We start from the raw sequence: 16161 nt of genomic DNA, 5'->3' as shown, positions 1-16161 counted from the left end.
TGCGTTGAGTAAAATTTGTACTTTTATTATAATACTGCCAAATTTCTAAGTTTTTCTTGTGAAATTTCAACTCGTTTCACAACAAGCTTTTTATATTTATATATGTATATATTATTAATGTTGTAAATACAAATCTTTATATATCTAGAAATGGTGGACCTAAAGAGGTAGGCATTTTTCGGAAGTCTCAAGAAGATAACAAATACAATAGTGTGTGTGTGTGTGTGTGTGTGTGTGTGTGTGTGTGTGTGTGTGTGTGTGTGTGTGTGTGTGTGTGTGTGTGTGTGTGTGTGTGTGTGTGTGTGTGTGTTGTACCTGTCCAAACAAGCCGATGGTGTCTCCTGGCAGACAGCTGAGGGCCACGCTGCAGTCCGAAGATGCTGACAGAAGGAGGAGCTGGTCGCCGTGGATACCCGTCTCCAGGTGAGTGACGGCGTTCTGGTGCGGACGGAAACTTTGCAGCAATTCAGGAGGCTCCCTCGTCACTTCCTGGTCGGACTTCAGGGAATAACGCTGAGGGAAGGTTTGTCGAGTCAACGTTGGAATTAGAGATGTCCGATAACATCGGCCTGCTGATATTATCGGCCGATAAATGCATTAAAATGTAATATCGGAAATTATCGGTATCGGTTTTATTTATTATCGGTATCGTTTTTTGTTTTTGGTTTTTTTTTTTATTAAATCAACATAAAAAACACAAGATACACTTACAATTAGTGCAGCAACCCAAAAAAACCTCCCACCCCCATTTACACTCATTCACACAAAAGGGTTGTGACATGACATGGTCCTGGGTGTTTGCTTTTCCGGGATGCAACGGAAAGTTGGCTCGGGCGAGACGGGAATGTGAGTACATGATTGTTTATTTTTTTACACTAACAAAGGACAAAAAAAAGTACAAACGAAAAGCGCGCACAGTGGCGGAGAAACGACTTGGCTATGAAAACAAATACTTGCACAAAGGCAGAAACTATGAACAACAAAAAACACTAACTGTGGCTTAATAAACAAAAACTTACTTGGCATGGAACCGGCATGAAAAAAGAGCAGCAAGGGTCTTAAGGGTGTGTGGAGCATAATTATGGGGATGTCACCAGAAAGACAAACTGAAAACAATGAACTTAAATACTACAGACATGATTAACGAAAACAGGTGCGTGACTCAAAACGTGAAACAGGTGCGTGACGTGACAGATGAAAACTAATGGGTTGTCATGGAAACAAGACAAGGGAGTGAAAAGCCAGAAACTAAAGAGTCCAATAACTAAAGCAAAACATGACTAAAACAAAACATGATTACACAGACATGACAGGTTGTTTCTTTCTGTTATTAATATTCTGGTTCCTACATTATATATCAATAAATATCAATACAGTCTGCAGGGATACAGTCCGTAAGCACACATGATTGTGTGTGCTGCTGGTCCACTAATAGTACTAACCTTTAACGGTTAATTTTACTCATTTTCATTAATTACTAGTTTCTATGTAGCTGTTTTTATATTGTTTAATTTCTATTTTATTCAAGAAAATGTTTTCAATTTATTTATCTTATTTTATTTTATTAATATTTTAAAAAAGGACCTTATCTTCACCATACCTGGTTGTCCAAATTAGGCATAATAATGTGTTAATTCCACGACTGTATATATCAGTATCGGTTGATATCGGTATCGGTTGATATCGGTATCGGTAATTAAAGAGTTGAACAATATCGGATATCGGCAAAAAGCCATTATCGGACATCCCTGGTTGGAATGGATGATGAGCATTCAGTCCAAACTACAGACGTCATCTCGCTCAGGGGTGTCCAGAGTGTTGCCCACAGCAAATTGTGGATATAAATGCAAACAAAAAAACAACCGTAAAAATGTAGGGGGAAAAAAGAGAAAATAAGGAAATGAGAAAAGGCTGAAATTATGATGTCAACCATAACACAAAGCTGACTTTAAGGGATGTAACAATATGAACGTTTGATGTCACCAACATATCAGAAAAAGTACACATGGTTAGCGGCATTGGTGCGCAAGCTGCTTCTCCAGGAATTGAGTAGTGTTACCGGTGAGTTTATCAAAGTGCCATAATCAATCACGGTTTTTCTGATAACTAATTAGAAAATATTGGAGCGAGCTCCGTCATTGGTGTGCCCGGGGAAAGACACAGGCCGCCAGCGAAAGTGGATACTTCATCACAACATCCGGTTTCGGTGAGCAAAGTCTTTTTTCGGCGGACAGATTTTCGGTGCGTCACTAGTCAATAGTGCGCAAATAATAGGCTATGATATATAAATATTATATGTATATGTATCTATGTATATGTGTTTGTATGTATGTATGTATGTATGTATGTGTATGTATATGTGTATATACATGTATATTAAAGTTAAAAGTTAAAGTACCAATGACTGTCTCACACACACACTACGTGTGGTGAGATCATCCTCTGCATTTGACCGGGGAGCAGTGAGCAGCAGCGGTGGCCTTGCCCGGGAAGAATTTTTTTGGTGATTTAACCCCCAATTCCAACCTTTGATGCTGAGGGCCAAGAAGGATATGTATGTGTGTGTATATATATATATCTATATATATATAGATATATATATATATATATATATATATATATATATATATATATATATATATATATATATATATATATATATAATATGTGTGTATATAAGTATATATGTATATACATATACATATACATATATATATATATATATATATATATATATATATATACACATATATACACACATATATATATATATATACACACACATATATACATATATATATATATATATATCCATCCATCCATCCATTTTCTACCGCTTATTCCCTTTTGGGGTCGCGGGGGGCGCTGGAGCCTATCTCAGCTACAATCGGGCGGAAGGCGGGGTACACCCTGGACAAGTCGCCACCTCATCGCAGGGCCAACACAGATAGACAGACAACATTCACACTCACATCCACACACTAGGGCCAATTTAGTGTTGCCAATCAACTTATCCCCAGGTGCATGTCTTTGGAAGTGGGAGGAAGCCGGAGTACCCGGAGGGAACCCACGCAGTCACGGGGAGAACATGCAAACTCCACACAGAAAGATCCCGAGCCCGGTTTTGAACCCAAGACTACTCAGGACCTTCGTATTGTGAGGCAGATGCACTAACCCCTCTGCCACCGTGAAGCCATATATATATATATACACACATATTTATACACGTATTTATGTATGTATGTATGTGTGTATATATGTATGTATAAATACATGTATTTAGGTATGTATATATAAATGTGTATGTATATGTGTATGTATATATATATATATGAATAGGTAAATATGTATGTATATACAGTATATATGTATCCAGTATATATGTGTACATATGTGTATATATATATATATATATATATATATATACATATATACACACATATATATACATATACACATATACTGTATATATATATATATATATATATATATATATATATATATATATATATATATATATATATACATATGTACACACACATATATATATATATACACATATACTGTATATATACACATATATGTGTATATATGTATGTATGTATGTATGTATGTATGTATATATGTGTATGTATATATGTATGTGTGTATATATTTATGTATAAATACATGTATGTATGTTTGTATATATAAATGTGTATGTATTTGTGTATGTATATATATATATATACCGTATATATATGAATGGGTAAATATGTATGTATAGACAGTATATATGTATCCAGTATATATGTGTACATATATATATATATATATATATATATATATACTCAAAAACAAAAAAATAAACAAAAACAAATATATATATATATATATATATATATATTTGTTTTGTTTTTGTTTATATATATATATATATATTTGTTTTGTTTTTGTTTATATATATATATATAGTGTATATATGTGGGGGGGGAAATATATATATATATATATATACATATATATATATATATTTTTATTTTTTTTAAAGAAAAAGAAATAGCAATTATTAAAGGACCAGAATTGATGTGCACACTCTGGCGTATTTGCCTACATACATTGTGTAAGTTGTTTACGTGAGTGAGTTGAAAAATAAAGCTAACGTAGATCAACGCTGATGTGTTGCCTTTATTTAAGAGCCATAAAAAGATTAAAACCCTCCCAAATATCTTACATTATATTTATCCATTCATACAATATATTACTTTAACTTATTTTTCTATACAAAAAAACACACATTTTTAAAGGTGTGGTGACTTCTATTTTATTTTGTAGCGGTAGTATTAGCGACTTCCTTGTTCATTTACAGAATCGGGTCAACTTCCTTTGGTTTTCACTTTATAGAGCTGCGAATGCAAGTGACGTCGGGGCCACATTGGGGCCACATTGGTGCGTGTACGCGTTTATACTGGAGTGTGATAAAGATCCCATTTCACCTGTACTCTAAACCAGTGTTTTTCAACCTTTTTTGAGCCAAGGCACATTTTTTGCGTTGAAAAAATCCGGAGGCACACCACCAGCAGAAATCATTCAAAAAACGAAACTCAGTTGACAGTAAAAAGTCGTTGTCGCAATTGTTGGATATGAATTTAAACCAAAACCAACCATGCATCAATGTAGCTCTTGTCTCAATGTAGGTGTACTGTCACCACCTGTCACATCACGCCCTGACTTATTTTGAATTTATTGCTGTTTTCCTGTGTGTAGTGTTTTAGTTCTTGTCTTGCGCTCCTATTTTGGTGGCTTTTTCTCTTCTTTTGGTATTTTCCTGTAGCAGTTTCATGTCTTCCTTTGAGCGATATTTCCCGCATCTACTTTGTTTTAGCAATCAATAATATTTCAGTTGTTTTTATCCTTCTTTGTGTGGACATTGTTGATTGTCATGTCGTGTTTGGATGTACTTTGTGGACGCCGTCTTTGCTCCACAGTAAGTCTTTGCTGTCGTCCAGCATTCTGTTTTTGTTTACTTAGTAGCCAGTTCAGTTTTAGTTTCGTTCTGCATAGCCTTCCCTAAGCTTCAATGCCTTTTCTTAGGGACACTCACCTTTTGTTTATTTTTGGTTTAAGCATTAGGTACCTTTTTATCTGCACGCTGCCTCCCGCTGTTTCCGACATCTACAAAGCAATTAGCTACCTGCTGCCACCTACTGATATGGAAGAGTATTACACGGTTATTCTGCCGAGCTCTAGACAGCACGACACTCAACAATAACACATAATTTGCATACTATAATTACTGGTTTGCAAAAAATATTTTTAATATTTCACCAAATAGGTGAAATCAGATAATCTCCTACGGCACACCAGACTATATCTCACGGCACACTAGTGTGCCGCGGCACAGTGGTTGAAAAACACTGCTCTAAACCACTGGAAAAATCTGATCCAATTTGGCCAACTTCAGCCTACAGTGTAAACCTAGTCTTAGATGCTGACTTTAATTAGTATTTGTTGTTTTGTCATCGTTGTCTCATGAAATCCCACCATTGTATTCAACTTTATACGTACTACGTGCAAAAATAAAGCTATTTTTTAGCACGTGCATTGTCATTAGGACAAAATGTAAGGAGCTGCCTCGGTGAGATGCATTGCGTCTGCAAGCACATCACAGTGCAAACGTTCAAGTCATGCAGTTGATCCCAAAGCACACTTGCCGAGGGACAGGATTTCAACCAGAGCGCTGAGCACGCCCGGCTTTTTCAACTTGACTTCCACACATACATTTGCATAAATTAAACTGGGAGCAATATGAGCTTCAGCGATCTGAATTCGCCTCCTCTCATGAACAGCGACAAAGACTCGGGGACTGAATATTATGGAAATGATACATGAGAGGGGTTATTTGACTGTAATAATGGGAAAAGTCAAACGGCCTCTGAGGTATCAGACAGTATAGAAACCTTTGATCGTGTCACTCTTTGGTTCATGTAGTTGATTTTCCGGTTAACATTTTTTATGTTTGTCTGTTGTTGCTCCCTTCCAATCGTCTATGTTGTCTGTAGGGATGTTCCAATCAGGGTTTTATTCTGCCGATTCTGATACCAATCATTTGGGAGGTTGTTTTTTTTTTTATATTGTCCTGATTCACGTACCCTTGGTATCAACATTACCAATATAAGGATCAAGCCGCCCTCCTCTTACTACACACCAAGAGAGCACCGTTATATTATCCTCTATCTATTTTCCGGACTATAAGGCGCACTTAAAGGGGAACATTATCACAATTTCAGAATGGTTAAAACCATTAAAAATCAGTTCCCAGTGGCTTATTATATTTTTCGAAGTTTTTTTCAAAATTTTACCCATCACGCAATATCCCTAAAAAAAGCTTCAAAGTGCCTGATTTTAACCATCGTTATATACACCCGTCCATTTTCCTGTGACGTCACACAGTGATGCCAACACAAACAAACATGGCGCGTAGAACAGCAAGGTATAGCGACATTAGCTCGGATTCAGACTCGGATTTCAGCGGCTTAAGCGATTCAACAGATTACGCATGTATTGAAACGGATGGTTGTAGTGTGGAGGCAGGTAGCGAAAGCGAAATTGAAGAAGAAACTGAAGCGATTGAGCCATATCGGTTTGAACCGTATGCAAGCGACACGACAGCCAGCGACACGGGAGAAAGCGAGGACGAATTCGGCGATCGCCTTCTAACCAACGATTGGTATGTGTTTGTTTGGCATTAAAGGAAACTAACAACTATGAACTAGGTTTACAGCATATGAAATACATTTGGCAACAACATGCACTTTGAGAGTGCAGACAGCCCAATTTTCATCAATTAATATATTCTGTAGACATACCCTCATGTCAGTAGACCAGGGAAGCTAGGGTCGATATTCTTCTCTTGATCATCTTCGGGACGGTGTGAGCCAAGACATCCAGGGGGGTTTAGCTCGCTCGTCTGCGGGAACAAACTGCCGCCATTGCTTGCCGTGCTACCGAGGTCCTTTGTCCCTGAATTGCTCACACACTCCGGCAGATTCAATGGGGGTCTGGCGGCAGAGTTCTTTGACTTTATCGTTGGAAATGCATCTGCTTTGAGTGTCGCAGGATATCCACACATTCTTGCCATCTCTGTCGTAGCATAGCTTTCGTCGGTAAAGTGTGCGGAACAAACGTCCAATTTCTTGCCACTTTCGCATCTTTGGGCCACTGGTGCAACTTGAATCCGTCCCTGTTCGTGTTGTTACACCCTCCGACAACACACCGACGAGGCATGATGTCTCCAAGGTATGGAAAACAGTCGAAAAAACGGAAAATAACAGAGCTGATTTGACTCGGTGTTTGAGAAAATGGCGGATTGCTTCCTGATGTGACGTCACAACGCTCCGAGAGCGAATATTAGAAAGGCGTTTAATTCGCCAAAATTCACCCATTTAGAGTTCGGAAATCGGTTAAAAAAATATATGGTCTTTTTTCTGCAACATCAAGCTTACATAGGTCTGGTGATAATGTTCCCCTTTAAAAAAAAAATGTTCCTCAATACAAGACAGTGCTCCTTATAACCTTATGTACGGAATAACTCTGGTTTTGCTTACCAACTACGAAGCAATTTTATTTGGTACATTGTGTAATGATAAGTGTGACCAGTAGATGGCAGTCAAATATAAGAGATAAATGTAGACGTGCTTTTTCAACGAAACCCGCTGATACTGATTGGTGGCTGTTCGATTGGTTCATCCCTACTTGCTGATCCTTACCGATTCATAGGTTGTACCCAATGATTTCCTGTCCAAAGAATTTGAGTCCTAACATCACTAAATTCGATATATAATTCAGTCTTGTCAGAACTGTTCCTAATCTTTTCCATAAATATTAGTTCATGTTTTCTGTTTATTATGTGACATTTCCTGTCTGTAGTTTCTGATTAATGACTTTGATTTTATTGATCATGGCTCCTAGCTAGCTAGTCTACTAATTGTGTTTTGTGTGAAATTTCATCCGAATCTGATCTATTTTTTTCATACCGAGAAGGTCAGATTTCGTCAGACCAGCCTGTGCCGCTGTGCTGTATTGACCCGAACCTGAGATGGTGTTTTTTTTTTCCCTGGATGAAGTCTGCAAAAGATGGGGTATGCTCTTCTAATCAGAGTCTAGAGACTTAAACATGAAAAACAAACAGTTGGTGCCGAACAACTTCTCAAAAAACAAAAAGGTATTTCATTGAGGGCCAACTTATAACGTCTTTGGATCAAAACAGTTATTTGTTCTGTTTGTCTTTTCCACATTTAATTTTGCAACTTATCATGTTTAGGGTTACTGGTGGGTTGGAGCTTATGTCAGCCAACTTTGGGTAAGAGATGAGGTACACGTTTCCCATTTGAACTGATACGGCACCAATTCCTGGTACTTGGGAATCAATATTGGTACTCAACAGTACACATTTTCCATACTTTTGTGTGTTAATAAATATTAATTGTTTTTGAAGATAAAATGTTAATATTATTGCAAGATTTAAAAATGAGCTGATTACAAAAACTGCTGTCCAGCTAACAAACCAAATTCTAGAATCCGTGAATATTGCTCCAAAGTACGGATTTTGTGTTGATTTATTCAGCATATGAAAGGTAACATTGACTTGTGCAAAAGCAGTAATATATGATAAAACAAGGCGGCAGCTAAAAAAGGACTTCCATGTTTTTACCCTCTTAAGCCCACCAGGCGAAGAGTTGATTTTACTACTTATGGCGCTGACGTAACACAACCATGTGACCCGCGTCCCATATGTGACCATAGGATGAACAAATATACTGCAGTACTAAGACTATAGTGGCTATAAACAGTTAGCTTTTACAGCAGGGGTGCCCAAAGTGCGGCACAGGGGCCATTTGTGGCCCATGACTTGTTAATCATTGGCCCTCGGCACAAAACAAAACAAACAAACAAAAAAAGACCAGCAAAAATTGAGAAAACAGCAAGAAGCCCAATTAGAAAAAAACAACAAAATGTTGACATCAGCTAATAATAACACAAAGCTTTATCTTAAAAAAATAAAATAAATAAATAAAAATAAATACATTAAAAAATAAATAAATAAATAAATAAAAATAAAATAAAAACAATAAAAAATATATATTTATATATATATTTATATGCACAGTATACAGTATATAGTTGACGCTGGGGTAGATCTTGTTTTGGCATTTGGCTGAGACCAGGGATCTTGGGTTTGAAAAGGTTGGTGACCACTGGTCTATGGTGCATTGGTCAGTCAGTTCATTCTTTGCTTTCTAGTCTTTTGTTGCGCCCATAAAGCGCTAATACAGTAAGTATTGTACTTATTGCGCACCAGCTGATTAATTGGTTGTAATTTTCATTAACAAATTTGGAGATGTTGAAATCGCCACGAAAAATCGGTGATGCTTATTACGCATGTTGATAGCACTGGGCGGCGTGGCTCGGGCGGTAGAGCGGCCGTGCCAGCAACTTGAGGGTTCCAGATTCGATCCCCACTTCCACCATCCTAGACACAGTTGTTGTGTCGTTGGGCAAGACCCTTTAACCACCTGCTCCCACTGCCACCCACACTGGTTTAAATGTAACTTAGATATTGGGTTTCACTATGTAAAAGCGCTTTGAGTCACTAGAGAAAAGCGCTATATAAATATAATTCACCTCACTTAATAGTAAAGCCAATCAAGTTAGCACATTTTTGGAACAGTGGAGCCTTATTTTACTTACGTTGGAGTGTTTTTTTGAGTCGGTTTCTTTGTTGACATTTAAAAATTGCAACATTAACTAGAGTTACTTTGGCTGAGTCCGCTCTCAGTGCTGCTGGAGTGATCGGCAAGGGCCGACGTGCAACCTAGGCACCGAAACATGGCACTGTTGGATTTTACGTGAATCGGTGCAAACAACCATTGGCACAATTCTAAATCTCTACTTAAAATGAAGACTCAGTCCGGTACCTTTATGTCCCACGTCCTGATCGTTCCCTCTCGATCCGCTGTGACTAGAAATTGTCCACAGGGACTGACAGTCATGACAACAGGGCCTAGATGTCCATTGTGAGCCTCAAACTGTGCCAGGAGACGCCCATTAACAGTATTCCAGAATCTGACCAGTCCAGAACTGCCACATGACACCAAGTCTGCACTACCTAAAGCAATTAAAATGTCAAAAATAACTGTTAATAACCATAGTATTTCTAAACTTAAAGGAAAACTCCACTTTTGGGGGGAATTTACAAGACGATGAGGTGAATTATACCGTGTACCATTTATTTATATGATTGTGAGCTGGCATGTGTTTGTATTTGGTCACAGAATCCTTTAGAGGATTATTCTACTAAGGAAATATGCCCTTAGATAACTTCAAAGGTGCACATGTTCATTACAAATTCTCCAGAGAGTGGTGGCTCTTGTCCCCAGGAAATTGTAATCCTACAGGAATGTAGGTTTGGAGTTGAGGAGTGATAATAAAAACATTAGCAACATCTGGTAGGAAGCCCCCACAGGTAGGAGTAGAGGATAGGGGCCGGAGGTCACCTGACTTAAACTGATCAGAGGAATCATTTCAAGGAAAGATTGACTGGCCAGACTGACCGGCTCCAAGGCGAGAACTACAAAGACTGAGGGTCTTCGTGTAAAAAGTATTTAAGGACAGCTGTCCAAGAAGACAGCAGAGGAGTAATCAGGCCTACTCTTTCTCCTGGAGCTGCAGTTCCAGTCTGAGGCTCGCTGAAACAAATAAAGCTTTTTGTTCGACGATTCCTCGTTGGCGTCTTCTTGGCTCGTCACCCATCACACGACCAATAAATATACAACAAGTCCAACCCACGTCCTTCCCTTTTTCTGTGCATTCTAAAAAGTGAAAAACTGCTAGTACTAGGCGGCTAACAATGCGCTCTAAATAAAACATCTGAAAACCACCGACAACACTCCATTTACATGCAGTGACCAGCATGCTAACCAAGTTAAAGTATAGCGACATTGTTATTGTGAGAGCTAACACAGAGGAACTACTTTTCTATGCCTTGCTCACACTGCTCCTCCGACCACTGGCAAGTAGCCAGCTACTAACTAGCTTGAGCTGCTAATAACGCTGGTAAAAAAAATAATAGCTCCCGTATTGCCTTTGAATTATTAAAAGTTAATACTAAGTCATAAATCATGTATTGCACCTGTATAGTAGAATTTTGTGCCGAGAAGTTGGTCAACTATGGCTCACAATGAAATGGAACGCAGCATAAGACCATCGCAACATCGCCAGGACGCCTTTTTTCAAAAGTAAGGATTATTTTGAATTTACCCGCTCAGAAAGAGCACATGTGCTGAAAGATACAACCATCCAAGTGAGAGCGGACATTGTAGGTCGCATGTTCTTATTTGATTGGTACTTACAGTGCAACATGATAACGATCCAAAGCTCTCACAAAGTCTGCCATAAGTGGTGGCAAACACAGAAAGTGCGCCTAGAAAATAAAGCACAATATTCTAAATATTACAAACCCCGTTTCCATATGAGTTGGGAAATTGTGTTAGATGTAAATATAAACGGAATACAATGATTTGCAAATCCTTTTCAACCCATATTCAATTGAATGCACTACAAAGACAACATATTTGATGTTCAAACTCATAAACTTTATTTTTTTTTGCGCAAATAATAATTAACTTAGAATTTCATGGCTGCAACACGTGCCAAAGTAGTTGGGAAAGGGCATGTTCACCACTGTGTTACATCACCTTTTCTTTTAACAACACTCAATAAACGATTGAAAACTGAATAACTAATTGTTGAAGCTTTGAAAGTGGAATTCTTTCCCATTCTTGTTTTATGTAGAGTTTCAGTCATTCAACAGTCCGGGGGTCTCCGCTGCCGTATTTTACGCTTCATAATGCGCCACACATTTTCGATGGGAGACAGGTCTGGACTACAGGCAGGCCAGTCTAGTACCTGCACTCTTTTACTATGAAGCCACGTTGATGTAACACGTGGCTTGGTATTGTCTTGCTGAAATAAGCAGGGGCGTCCATGGTAACGTTGCTTGGATGGCAACATATGTTGCTCCAAAACCTGTATGTACCTTTCAGCATTAATGGCGCCTTCACAGATGTGTAAGTTACCCATGCCTTGGGCACTAATCAAATCAAATCAAATCAACTTTATTTATAGAGCACATTTAAAATTTACCACAGGGGTAGCCAAAGTGCTGTACAATGAACAGGTTAAAAGATAAAACGAGTACCGAGCAAACACAACACAATACAAACAGAACACGATAAAAAATAAATAATTAAAATAGAATTAATAAAAACATAAAAACATAAAAACAGGATCACAGCAGGTGTATTATGGGGCGCCATTGCAGGATGGATATCACTCAGTGTTAAAAGCCATGGAATAAAAGTATGTTTTTAAGAGAGATTTAAAAACAGGAAGAGAGGAGGCTTGTCTAACACTCAGGGGTAGGTCGTTCCAGAGCTTGGGAGCAGCAACGGCAAAAGCTCTGTCACCTCTAAGCTTCAGCCTTGTGTCAGGGACCGTCAACAGCAGCTGATCGGCTGATCTTAAGGATCGGGTGGGGCAGTAAGGCTGAAGGAGGTCGGAGAGATAGGTTGGCGCGAGGTTGTTTAGACATTTAAAAACAAATAAAAGGAGTTTAAAATGTATTCGGTAACGCACAGGGAGCCAGTGAAGGGACGCTAAAATAGGGGTGATGTGCTCACGTCTGCGGGTCTGTGTTAGCAGACGAGCAGCAGAGTTCTGCACGAGCTGCAGGCGGGCGAGGGAGGCCTGGCTAATGCCAACATACAGGGCATTGCAGTAGTCAAGACGAGTCGAGATAAAAGCGTGGATTAATTTCTCAAGATCATGTCTTGATAGAAGCGGTTTCACTTTCGCTATTTGGCGTAATTGATAAAAGCTTTTTTGAACGACGCTGCTGATTTGTTTTTCGAATTTAAAATCTGAGTCAAACTTTACCCCCAGGTTTGTGACAGAGTCGCTGAGATACGGGGTCAGAGTGCCGAGGTCAACGTTGGGGGAGGGAGAGCGACTTGGACCGAACAACATAACTTCTGTTTTATCTTCATTTAGGCTCAGGAAGTTAGCTATAATAATAATACACCCCCATACCATCACAGATGCTGGCTTTTCAACTTTGCGCCTATAACAATCCGGATGGTTCTTTTCTTCTTTGGTCCGGAGGACACGACGTCCACAGTTTCCAAAAACAATTTGAAATGTGGACTCGTCAGACACTTCATAATGCGCCACACATTTTCGATGGGAGACAGGTCTGGACTGCAGGCAGACCTTTTTTTTACGAAGCCACGCTGTTGTAACACGTGCTGAATGTGGCTTGGCATTGTCTTGGTGTCATCGTCCTGTTACTACATTACATTTATACTTAGAGCATGTCTATAAAATTGAGATTTTTTAGAGAGCTTTATAGGCGGAACAGAGGAATCCCCATTATCTGCATTGTTAGCCGCCTCTTACTAGCAGTTTTTCAATATTTTGAACGCACAGAAAAGGGAAAATCAGGCGTGTAATCGTCTCAAACAGGGATTGTTGATGAAACCCCCCCCCAAAAAGTGCAATTTTCCTTTAACATACACCAACAGAAGAAATGCAGACGGACATACAGACAAATAGAAGGATGGATAAATATTCACCAGTTGCTATTTGTGCTGACGTACGATCTTGCAAAAACGCCAAGCAGGCGACGGCATCGGGGGAACGCTCCTTTCCTTCTGTCGGACAAAAAAAAAAAAAAAGGTCATGTTCACGAGCAAAGTAAGTTATTTATTGCCAAACAAATGTTAGAATATCTCTGCTGGCGTTTATTTAAGTCAGTGTTGCACTGGGGTCACATGCATTTCTTAGGATGTTGTTTACAATTATACACATTTTACAATATTGAGCAAGTGAAAGTGGTGTAAGTGCTTTTTTTAGTTTGCGTTTGCATGTCTGCGTGCACGTGGGGCCGAGCTACTTACTGAATTCTTCATGCCGAGCTGGCGGCCGCAGGGTTCTTAAAGCTTTTTCGGTGTTGTTGTTCCACACTATAATCTCTCCATCGCAACTTCCTGCACATTACGATATTAATAGTAATACAACACAAGCAAACAACTTCATCCGTAAGACACTTTAAAGGGGAACTGCACTTTTTCGTTCACAATCATTATGAGAGACAGGAACACACGTCCTATTTTTTTGGGGGGGGTGGTTTTTTTTTTTAAAGATGATTAGAAATAATGCTTTGAGGATGCGACTAATAGGAGTCACCGCTGTAGCCTTCAAAGCCCTCTAAGCAACTTTAAAATCCATTAACGTTTTGTATACACACTGCAAGGATTAATATAATGTAGTAACAGGCACCTTCATAAAAATATGTAATATGTAGAATATTTACTGTATTTTTACAGTCTTTCAGCACATTGCTTTCCGTTTCCATGGCAACACACTTCCGACTTCTGGCAACAACTGTGTGTCCGACTTCCTGAAACAAATGCTTCCTGAATCATGGCAGATTCGCTAACAAACAACAAAGACGACTATTTTTGGACAATTGAGGATTCACAACCTTATACTTTTTGAAGCTGAACATACTGAGGATGAACTACTGCTACTGGAAGAGAGCAAGAAGAAAGGGTGAGACGTTGGAGCAGACAGAAGCCAAGCGAGTGAGGTGAAAGCCACAACGCCATAAATGTGTAACTTTTAATGGATAAAAAACGCTTGAAAGATGTGGCTAATGGGAGTCACTGTTGTAGCCTTCAAAACCCTCCATCAACGTTTTATATACGTGCTGCAAGTCTATATATAATGTGGTAACATACACCTTCATAACAATATGTAAAAGGTACAGTATACACACTGCAAGTACATATATAAAATGTAGTCACCGTCACGGTTGTAACAATATGTAATATGTTCAATATTTACGTATTTTGATCATTTTAATGATTAATTTTGTGCATTGCTTTCTGTTTCCATTTTTGACTTCCAACTTCTGACGACAACTGTGTGTCCTGATACAAAGGCGTGTGTGTCTTCAAATCATGGCAGATTTGCTAACAAACAACAGAGACGACTATTTTTGGTCAATTGAGGATTCACAACCTTAACTTTTTGAAGCTAAATATACTGAGGATGAACTACTGCTTATGGAAGCGAGCAAGAAGGAAGGGTGAGACGTTGGAGCAGACGGAAGCCGAGCGAGTGAGGTGAAAGCCACAACGCCATAAATGTGTAACTTTTAATGGATAAAAAACGCTTGAAAGATGTGGCTAATGGGAGTCACTGTTGTAGCCTTCAAAACCCTCCATCAACGTTTTATATACATGCTGCAAGTCTATATATAATGTGGTAACATACACCTTCATAACAATATGTAATATGTACAATATACACACTGCAAGTACATATATAAAATGTAGTAACCGTCACGGTCGTAACAATATGTAATATGTTCAATATTTACGTATTTTGATCATTTTAATGATTAATTTTGTGCATTGATTTCTGTTTCCATTTTTGACTTCCGACTTCTGGCAACAACTGTGTGTCCGACCTCCTGATACAAAGGCGTGTGTGTGTTCTAATCATGGCATCATGACTATTTTTGGACAATTGAGGATTCGCAACCTTACTTTTTGAAGCTGAATATACTGAGGATGAACTACTGCTTATGGAAGCGAGCAAGAAGGAAGGGTGAGACGTTGGAGCAGACGGAAGCCGAGCGAGTGAGGTGAAAGCGACAATGCCATAAATGTGTAACTTTTTAATAGATAAAAACACTTGAAAGTTGCGGCTAATGGGAGTCACCGTTGTAGCCTTCAAAGCCACTAAAACAACTTTAAAACCCGCCATCAACGTTTAATATACACGCTGCAAGTCTATATATAATGAAGTAACATACACTTTCATAACAATATGTACAATATACACACTGCAAGTACATATATAAAATGTAACAGACACGGTCGTAACAATATGTAATATATTCAATATTTAAGTATTTTGATAATTTTAATGATTAATTTTGTGCATTGATTTCCGTTTCCATTTTTGACTTCCGACTTCTAGCAACAATTGTGTGTCCGACTTCCTGAAACAATCGCGTGTGCGTCTTCTAATCATGGCAGATTCGCAAACAAACAA

The 16161-nt window shown here is 38.6% G+C and overlaps 1 protein-coding gene across 2 annotated transcripts in view; it reads right to left on the bottom strand.

Annotated features, from left to right (window-relative positions):
• Window positions 1-16161, bottom strand: part of LOC133572774 (cilia- and flagella-associated protein 337-like) — a 98433-nt gene that overhangs the window by 32296 nt on the left and 49976 nt on the right. For both annotated transcript variants that reach the window (XM_061925789.2, XM_061925788.2), the window contains exons 14-17: window positions 13995-14084; window positions 13671-13748; window positions 9957-10147; window positions 316-513 (exon numbers count right to left, since the gene is read on the bottom strand). In XM_061925789.2, the coding sequence (XP_061781773.1) occupies window positions 316-513; window positions 9957-10147; window positions 13671-13748; window positions 13995-14084 (557 nt within the window). The remainder of the gene's footprint in view (window positions 1-315; window positions 514-9956; window positions 10148-13670; window positions 13749-13994; window positions 14085-16161) is intronic.

This window comes from Nerophis lumbriciformis, linkage group LG30 (assembly GCF_033978685.3).
Source record: "Nerophis lumbriciformis linkage group LG30, RoL_Nlum_v2.1, whole genome shotgun sequence".
Lineage (NCBI taxonomy): Eukaryota > Metazoa > Chordata > Actinopteri > Syngnathiformes > Syngnathidae > Nerophis > Nerophis lumbriciformis.
Note: the sequence above shows the minus strand (reverse complement) of the source record. Positions and strands in the feature narration are given on the sequence as shown.